Source organism: Adiantum capillus-veneris, chromosome 26 (assembly GCF_014529385.1).
Source record: "Adiantum capillus-veneris isolate H3 chromosome 26, ASM1452938v2, whole genome shotgun sequence".
In the NCBI taxonomy this organism is placed as follows: domain Eukaryota; kingdom Viridiplantae; phylum Streptophyta; class Polypodiopsida; order Polypodiales; family Pteridaceae; genus Adiantum; species Adiantum capillus-veneris.
Window position 1 is genome coordinate 125712579 of NC_140956.1, and position 9989 is coordinate 125722567.

Below are 9989 nucleotides of genomic sequence, written 5' to 3' on the forward strand. Positions count from 1 at the left end.
AAAAAAATTTGCCCTCCTCTCTCTTGTTTCTCTCATTGAATTTACACCTTCTCTCTATAAAACGCGGCAAAACAGCGCGGTAAAAACTTGGAGATTTTCATAGTGTTTAAGGGTGGCAAGCTATTTTTCAATAGCTATTTTCTCAAAGCGAAGGCTAGCTTGTAAAATTTTTAGAAATCAATTCTAAATTGTGAATCCCATAAAGATCTAGACTATCCTTTTGGAGATCTATATATCTATAACATGCCATAGATCTTTACATTTTGGTCAAACACTTTATAAATAGTTGTGTCGGGGATATAGCATTTTTTTCCACCCACTTATGCCTTCACCCTGCAATGATTTATGAAGATGACACAAAAAGGAAATCACTACTTCATGTTGACTTTTCATGAACTTTTTAGATACTAGAACGTTATTATGTTGATAATTTGCCTTATACCAAGTCATATAGTGAGGAGCTATGCTATGAATCTTGCAATAATTCCTGATTGAAGAGTGATTATACAATAAGCCTTGCAAAAAAAATACATAGTGAAAGAGGAATTATGTTATAAGCCACCTTTCCCTACACCATAAAAAAACCACGGGCCGGATTAAGGGATCATTTTGCAATATCCACAAAAATCCCAAGTTCTAAGTGAGAGAAGTAGGAAAAGAGAAGGAAATCCTTACTTGGACAAAAGTTTGTCCTCATTCTATCCATGATCAAACGTGGACGTGTTTGCACCCGCTTGCTAGCCATGAACGTCGTCGTCCTCTTTGCTGATACTGCCCCAATCATTGAGCTCAACACTGAACTGTGGGAGCACTCCATAAAACCTTAGTTGCAGAGATTGAACCACCGACTTCACCAGAGTGGCATCATCTTTCATGAAAGCTTCATACACAGAGATGCAGTAGCGCTGCCTGCGCTCCATCTCCACCCGTGACATCGCGTGCAGCGCCGGAACGATGCGGTGCATCTCTGAGGTGGGAAACTGGAGCAGGCATCGATGCCACTCTATCGTGCTCTCAAATGGCTTCACATAGTTGTCAGCAATCAGCAGAGGGATTGCCCCTGCACTGAGGATCTCTATCATGCGATACGACGCCGGCGATCGCCCCGCTGGCGCAAGCCCGAATGTTGCATTCATCAGGTCCTGGAAATCGTAATGAGCGAATGTCTGTTCGTCTTCATCACATCCCTTGCCCTCTTCAGGATCCGCCCTTCGGATTTTATTGTTTGTTTCATGCTTGCAGGTGACTGCAACTATGATGTCCTCGCCGTTGTGCATCCCGCGGAAGGCCGGGTCACCGCGGAAGTTGCCCTCCTTGTTGCCTAAATACCTTGTCCCTTTGAAGGTGAGAAAGTACTTTTGCAGGTGCCGCGCATGACTCTTTCATGGCAGAGGAATGGCAATGTCGAACCCTGTCCTATATTCCGTCTGCTGCAATAAGCACGACGCCATCGCCGACGCGTTGCCCAGCGTGTTAGCAGGCGGCGCCGTCTCTGCCCACTTGTCGGCAAGGCTCACGATGACGTGATTGAGGCCGCCATTCCAGTGCGGAAGACTGCGAGCATGGCGGCGGAAGGGAAAAAAGGAGAAGCTCTCAGGCTCCATCACCAGGAAGACACAGGCTTGGCTAGCATCTGTGGTGAGCCATGGCGATGGTGGCTGGTTGATCAGGGCCTTGAAGTAGGAGATGGGCTGATAAGGGGGGCCGTATACATACATGCGGAAGTCCTTCATGGCTGCGCAGCGAGAGAAGTTGAAGCAAGCGTCCATTGTACAGGCCGGTAAGGTGTTGGGCTCGTGCCAGAATCTATTTGCATGTCATCGCGGGCCCTCTCTAGTTCGGACATAGTCATTCTTGCTGCAGAGGACGGACAAAGTGATCATTTGGCCAATCTCCGAGAAGCAGAGCATGGCCAGCAGACCCGTGATGAGGAGAAGCGGGACAAGCGGCCAGCTTACGAGAAAACGCAGGCGACTGTGGCTACTCATGATCGGACAGAGAGAAGGGAATTTCTTAGACATTTAGACATTAGACATTATTGGCGCGTGTAATGACTATCCTAAGGGTGAACTTTTATCTTCAATCATTTACCCAATCATTTTTGTATTTTGGCTTCAATTCCCAAACTTTCCACACACCCAATGAGAAACGCCACTCCTGCGACTGCTAGGCCGCTCTGGACTACTAGTTATTCACAGTAGTACACATCCATACTCAACCCAGAAACATTTGAATCCAAAGGCATCTCGGCTATTGTAACTACTCAACCTTTAGTATGAACTTTTGGCACGTAATGCCACAGTAACAGTAACAGTCAAGGTTCAGTTTTGAAGGGTGGCCACTATCACTACAAGTTTTAGACATTTTTACACCTATGAAAATTGAGTGTAAATATGACTTTTGTCACTCTAGAGTGTGAATAACATTTTTTAGACTCAGAAAACTACCATTTGAATGTAAATATTGTGATTTTTACACATGAAATTTTTTCACATCTCTTTTTTTTCCGGTGAAAATTTTACACATGCTTTTTTATAGCAATGAAAAAATAATTTCTAGGTAAAGTTTATAACTTTCTTATGTGTAAATATTTATACGTTAAGCAAGTCCGTGTGTTTTTTTTGCAGTGAGTATATTTTCTTACCTTCCAATAGCATTTCAAGGGTAATTTTTTTTATACAAATATAAACAGTGTGAATTTTTTCACACATTCATAGCCTTCATATATTTTCATCAAATATTTTCATATGCAAAATTTTGTCACTCTTATTTGAGCCCCACTTAAATAATTACAAGCAACTATATTTCACAATAGCTATTTTTTCACCATCTAAATTTTTTTTATGAGGATCGATGAGAAACTGCAACCTACAAACATACCAGCACCCATATTGGAGGTCAAGAGCATGATTTGGTTCTCACTCCAAGGTGGATGTTTAAGTTGGTTGTTGCTGCTTCCAATGTGGTTTCTCCGTCGAATGGCTTCTCTTTTTATACCAATGCCCGTGCACATGTGCTTCTCAAGCTATGCTCCACCACCATCTTGTAGCTTTGAGAAGGGCTTGACACATGCACAGATCTCTCAACTTCTTAAGGAAACCATGTCAAAAGGGCTTCTACCTCAACATATGAATAGAGCTCATGTCGACATGATTTAAGTCATCTTCACATTTCTTGATGATGTGGTAGAGAGATTCAGCATAACCTCGTGTGGCCACCACCGGGTGTGCAACGTTGTTGGGGTGGCTATCCTTCATATGGGTGGGCAATGTAGGGAGATAATAATGTTTGGGACGTATAAAACACCAAATTCAAGTCTTGCACGATCTATTTTTCATGGCTTGTTTTTTCCAATTCTAAATAATTACCACAAGAAATAATGACATATATATCTCCTCTTTCTCTACTTTTCATAGCTTCAAATATTTTCTACTTTTAGGTGAGCACAAATCTCTCTCTGTCTCTCCAAGTAAGAGAGAGAGAGAGAGAGAGAGAGAGAGAGAGAGAGAGAGAGAGGGAATGGTATACTACATATGGAATTTTGGTTCTATATTACAATTAAAAGGCTTATGTGACACCAAAGCGGTAAGTATGGCTACTTAACTTTATGCTTCAAGAAATGGCTCCCCATTATAAGCATAACACAAGAAATACAAGTTAGAAAAAATGTGGGCCGCTTTCACCAAAATGAGTATCCACGTGCTATCTAGAAAATCACTCGTTGAACTGAGGTTTCTAAAGTGACAAAGTCTTTAAAGGTTGAAAATTTGAGCACTCCAATGAGTGACCCTATCAAGAATTTCTTATTCCTTTCTTAAAACAAGTAGGCATGGCATTTGCATCATTGGCATTTTGAATTGGAGACCATCCATGAAGCACCTCCAAACATGTTTCCAAATCTTGCCACTTGTTTCTCCTTGAACATTCCAATAATCTGTGGTTGGATCTCTCCTCAAAAACCCTAGCTCGAATGCTTTTTGTTCTGCATTTATATTGAACATGACAACATCCTTGAAAGATGGAGTAGACATGGAGGAGCGGCTTACAACCAATACTACATCCCCTATTTCCACCCATGGCCGTGCACATCCAACCTTGCCAGGTTGTAGCAACCAAGTTCAAAAAATGGTGTCGCTCATTTCATATATCACCTTGTTCTGGGTATTGCGCAAGGGTAGAAAGAATCACTTGTGTAGTATGGCATATGTTGGTAAAAGACACTTCTTTTTGCGAGAAAAATCCACATCACTGATTACTCTCATTCCATTGACCTTATCAAGTTAAAGAGCATCTATTCCATTGCCTCCATTTATAAACTCCCCAATCAAGAAAAACTCAATGCCCCTGTTGTGCTCATGCAACAAGAAACCTGTGATCTTGCATACACCCCTTGCTTTATTTTGATGTCCTAAATTAGTATTTCTGCTTAAAGTGATCACCACATTGTATTTCGCTTCATATCGCTCGCCGCATATGTATACTTTTGAGTAAGAAAATCCCTCTAGATGAACATATTGTTGGCCCCAATAACTCTTCAAAGAAATGATCTCCCAGCCTTTAAGAGCCCTTTTTGTTGCTTTCAAACCATGTAGAGCAATTTCCTTTCTCTGAATCATGCTCAACAAATCACATGGGCCAAGCCTTTGAACACTCTTGTACAACTGTGTTGCTTGACCTTCAGAGAATGCAATTGCTAAGCAGAACAGATGCCATCTCTCACGAGCTCTTAGTTCCATGCTAGCCTTAGAAAAACCTTGTGGCATTAAAAGAGTCTCATGTATGCATGAGAGTATCCTCTCTGAAGGTGACAATCCATCCTTCTCAATCTACAGTTGTTGCAAGGTTTGTGATAAAAGCGCTCGAGTGTGATAATGAGTGTATGTTAACTCATTGAACCTGTTATTTGTTGGAATCTCTACAATTCCCAACACATTTCTCTCAAACTGGTAGCACCAAAGTCGATCATGGCTACTGTGGTGTATTATGTCATCAAACATCTCTCCAGGACCTATATACAAATATTGAAATTATTTTTGGTCTTTATGTAATATAAGGAGTTCTTATTATATTTGTGGTCAATAGAAGCATACACACCTGCCACATGCTCTAGAGGAGAAACAATCTCTCCTCCCTCTTCATCCATAATAATTCTCCATGCTGAAAGTAGTTTTTGGGTAGCATTGATGGTATCCAAAGTCCAACCATGAGTACGTGTGTAGTTGTAGAAGATATGAGCTACATCAACCAAAATCATCCCCACATCTCTCAATGTCTTCTCAATCTCTAGAATATTATTTAAAATTTGTGATAAACACCATTGAATAAATTTTTGATGCTCTTCTGCAATAAAATTTCCATGGTGTCTAGTAGCATGCAACGGCCATCATCCACTTCTACGAAGTTTTTGGGGAATTGCAGCAGTAACTTCATTTATTGCATGAGTGATGGATGTTTTCATGCCATTGCTAACCTTTAAAAATAGTTGTATACTTCTTGAAATTAATGTTCAGTGCAAGAATATGCATCACATCATACACAAAATCCAAACTAATGTCAAAGTTGTAGAGATGGTACAACCTCCAGAGTGGTGATTCTCCTATTAACCCTGCATTGGATGGAGTAGTGTTATACTCCTCCTTTGTTTGTTTTTGTCTTGAAAGTCTTATAGCTTCAAACATCTCTAATACAGTCCTCTTTTCTGGTGGGTAGCGAGCAATATATTTATTCTTTGTGTATACGTACTTTGGAATGCACACCCCTTCAGAGATTTGCTTCATGGGAGGCTTATCCCGTCTACACCCGTTCTTGCCCCCATCCTTCAAACACCCCAGTTTACATTGGGCTGGGTGATCGCCTCTCCATGACATGAGAATCGCCCTTAGAATGCAAGAATGATATGCTATGTCCAAAGACTTGTCAAATATGGAATTGATGGATAGTTAAAATTGATGGAGAACCCATCAACAAAAGCCGACTCAAGTTCACATATTAAAGGCTCTAACAGGTATGGAAGAATATTGCCATGTTTCTTTTCTAACTTCAATAAGCTGAATGGAAAAAGTAGCACTGGCAAAGGTCCAATAATTGAGTTTTCGCCACCGTTAAGGACCACCACTTCAACAACCCCACTATCTTTTGGCTTGGTTGAAGCCGTTTGAAAGCCATCCCAATGGCACATTAGTACAAGGTTCCGATGATCCCCCTAAAAAAACATGAAAGTTACGGGCATGATAAACATTGCTAAGATGAAGCCTGTTCAAATTGATTGCAATGTTGTCTCACCTTGACCATTCTTCTTGGAGCTTTGATATTTGTTGCACAATGTGAGCATAAGAATTGATATTCCTTGGTAATCTCATTCCAATTGTTGTTTAGCTCTGGACTACGCAAGGCGGATGGAAAAGTCCGATAATACATGGCACAAAAACTATTGGGGCATTTAACTGGAATCTCCCACTATTTCTCTGGCATGTAACCATGATGCCTAAACTTATGTGCCAGGTCGTCAATATTGTTTCCCCTTGTTAGACGAACAACTTTGTGACCATGAATTCGGCACAAGGGAACCCAGGGAAGTGGTCCCTCACGTTGAATTACCTCGTGCATCCAATTCTCCCAGAACTTTGTGTCGAGCTCAACATATCTACCCATTGCCTTTACAACTAGCTAGGAAGATTGCAACCCCTCTTGGGTTGCAGCTCTCACAACCTTGCCTAGATCAGGTTCGACACCTTTCGAGCTCCCTTCCATGACCCTTTAAGAACTTTGAATGTATTCAATCAAGATATTCAACAACAAGAATTAAACATAAAGTACTTATAGAACTCCCAAATTTGTCTCTTTTTGTACCCGGATATGGTATTAGATTCACAAGTTTGTGTCGGTTTGGTCTCATAGGTCATTTTGGCCACGTGAAGACGTTAAGAAATCATTTCATCTCTCTCTTTCTCTCTCTCATTGTATGAGTGATCACGCATATCCCACATAGTACTAGCTAGTAGCACTCCCAAATTCATTTTTAGCATCTCTCTTTGTATCGAGACATCGTATTAGATTCACAAATTTGTGTCGATTTGGTCTTATAGGTCATTTTTGTCACTTGAAGACATTAATAAATCATTTCAACACTCCCGAATTCATTTTATAGCATCTCTTTTTGTACCCAGACATCGTATTAGATTCACAATTTTGTGCCGATTTGGTCTCATAGGTCATTTTGGCCACTTGAAAACGTTAATAAATCATTTCAACACTCCCGAATTCATTTTTTAGCATCTCTTTTTGTACCTAGACATCATATTAGATTCACAAATTTGTGTCAATTTGGTCTCATAGGTCATTTTGACCACTTGAAGACGTTAATAAATCATTTCAGCACTCCCGAATTCATTTTTTAGCATCTCTTTTTGTACCCAAACATCGTATTAGATTCACAAGTTTGTGCCGGTTTGGTCTCCAAAACGCCGGCGATTCCAAAGGGTTGCTCACGAACTCCGACATTCCTTCCCAACGACACAGTGCTACACGTCGGAGGCTTGCGCATAGAGACGAGTTTGCGACTATAAAATCTGGTAAGCAAAAACAGAGATAGAGAGAGCAGGTATTTCTGACGATGTTTTTATAAAAAATAGCCACGCTGCAGTGCCCGACCCTTATAAGGCCTATGTCAGACGGGGACGAAGGACAACCACCTGCTCTGCTGTGGCCCAATAAAAGGAATCGTTGCTCTCGATCAGTGTCAGACGAAGCGCACGGACGAAGCCTTACTGTCTGAGCTGGTTGCCAAGTCATGGCCAGGATCGTCTAAAATGTGGGCGACCCCCCAAGCCGGGCAACCCCCACCCAAGGAAGGTCTTCGCACGCTAATTGGCTGCAAGCCTGCAATCGTGTACCTTTTCGTATCAAAAAAACTAGCTGGCGTCCGTGTGGTGTGACCAACTCTGGTGGACATTGTTTTTTGCTACAAAAAGGTCTCCGCCCAAAGAATGCCAACTCACACATGGCCGTCGACCATATGTGACACGAGCCTAAGTTTTTTTTAAATGTTCAATTTAAGGGAAAATTACCAAAATACCCCTCTAATTTGTGGAAATCCCCAATATACCCCTCAAATTTCAAAAATTCCCAAAATACCCCTGTATCTATTTTCGTTGGATCTTCAAGATTTTCTAATCTTTATTCTTGTTTGACAGTTGAGATCGGTTTTTAAGTGCTTAGCATGTATTTTTTGCCAAATTACCTCCCAAAAAAAAGGCAATTATGTCTAAAAAAATGAAGGAATTTATCTCCAAAGCTTACATAACCAACTCAAATTTTAGTTTTTAGCATCCTGTATGGTAGACAATCACTCTTCTTATGAAAAGCTACATATTTTTTTGTTTTTGGAGAAATTTACTCTTACAACCAGGGGTATTTTGGGAATTTTGAAAAATTTGAAGGGCATTTTGGGAATTTATGACAAATTTGGGGGTACTTTGGGAATTTTTGAAATTTGAGGGGTATTTTGGGAATTTCCACAAATTAGAGGGGTATTTTGGTAATTTTCCCTCAATTTAATGAGCAATAGCGCCCGGCGCTACTGCTAAAGAAAGTCGTTCTTCAACTTCTTTGCAACTTTGCTGGCGGGTCCCCCCACTCCCCTCGTGAGTCGACATAATCATCACAGGCAGTGTGCGTTCAATTCTAGCCGGCTCTCCCAAAAGCGCGCAGTATTTGCTGGCCCTGGCGACCTTCAGCTCCATCGTCTTGCCTCAGTCTTGCTCGCGAGCGCAACTGCTCTCCCAGCCATTTTCCGACTGCTACGACTTCGTCCTCGTGCGCAGTGGGTAGTATACACTTTAATGCTCATGTTTTATAAGGTTGTTGATGTTAGCTGGCTGGAACGTGAGGGAAACGGACGGACGGGGGGGGGGAGAGAGAGAGAGAGAGAGAGAGAGAGAGAGAGAGAGAGAAATGAAATGATATATTAACATCTTCAATAGGCCATACGAGTCGACTCTACTAAACATGGTTGAGGTATATAAACAAGGATGGCCACTTCGGGGGTGGGAATGAAATGAAATGTTATATTAACGTCTTCAAAAGGCCAAAGTGACCTATGAGACCAGAAAGTTACAATGTGGTGGATCTGATACAAAGTAACAAGATGACAAAATGACAAAATAAAATACTATGGGGGGGAGGGAGAGAGAGAGAGAGAGAGAGAGAGAAATGATATGACATAGTGAAAATGATATATTAATGTCTTTAGGAAGACAAAATGACCTATTAGAACAATCTGTTACAAACTAGTGAATTTGATACCATGCTTGGGTACAAAAAGAGATACTAATATGAATCTAGAAGTGCTACTAGCAGGAACTGTGTGGGGTATGTGTGATCAAAGAAATGAAACACCAATCTACCGCACTTGGGTAAGAGAGAGAGAGAGAGAGAGAGAGAGAGAGAGAGAGAGAGAGAGAGAAAATGTTATATTAACGTCTTCAAAAGGCCAAAGTGACCTATGAGACCAGAGAGAGAGAGAGAGAGAGAGAGAGAGAGAGAGAGACTATAAAGGTAATATAGAAACACTCTAACAATCTATCGTAGTTGGGGATATGAGAAACACTACTAGAGATTTAAAGTTAATTGGTAATTTTCTCTTACAAATCTCGTGCTCTTTCATCAAAACATGGAGAAGGAGTGCTTAGAAGGCATCACTCGCTAGAATGCAAGGGAAGTTACTCAATTTGTTAAAGGCTACTTAGGTTCCGATCGATACACATGTACCATACTCAAGAGTAACATCAACAGAAGCAGTCTTCTCTATATGTCTGTGCCTTCATGGGAAGCTTTAAGAGTGGCGTACATAGCCGGACACTGAGTTGCATTGTGTAGTTGGGCACAAGAGAAATTGTCGACCTCAAAGATTTCCTTACCGCAAGAGAAGCATGTCCATGATAATGACAAGGTGAACAGGCTCTTATCCAAAGCAAGCCACCAACCAAGCA

At 41.2% G+C, this 9989-nt stretch overlaps 1 protein-coding gene across 1 annotated transcript; it reads right to left on the reverse strand.

Annotated features, from left to right (window-relative positions):
- Positions 1–462: 462 nt before the first annotated feature.
- On the reverse strand, positions 463–2372 carry LOC147424160 (uncharacterized). Its single transcript, XM_086501369.1, has one exon. The coding sequence runs from the start codon at positions 1275–1277 to the stop codon at positions 738–740; it is 540 nt and encodes a 179-aa protein (XP_086357495.1). The 5' UTR covers positions 1278–2372; the 3' UTR covers positions 463–737.
- Positions 2373–9989: the final 7617 nt, after the last annotated feature.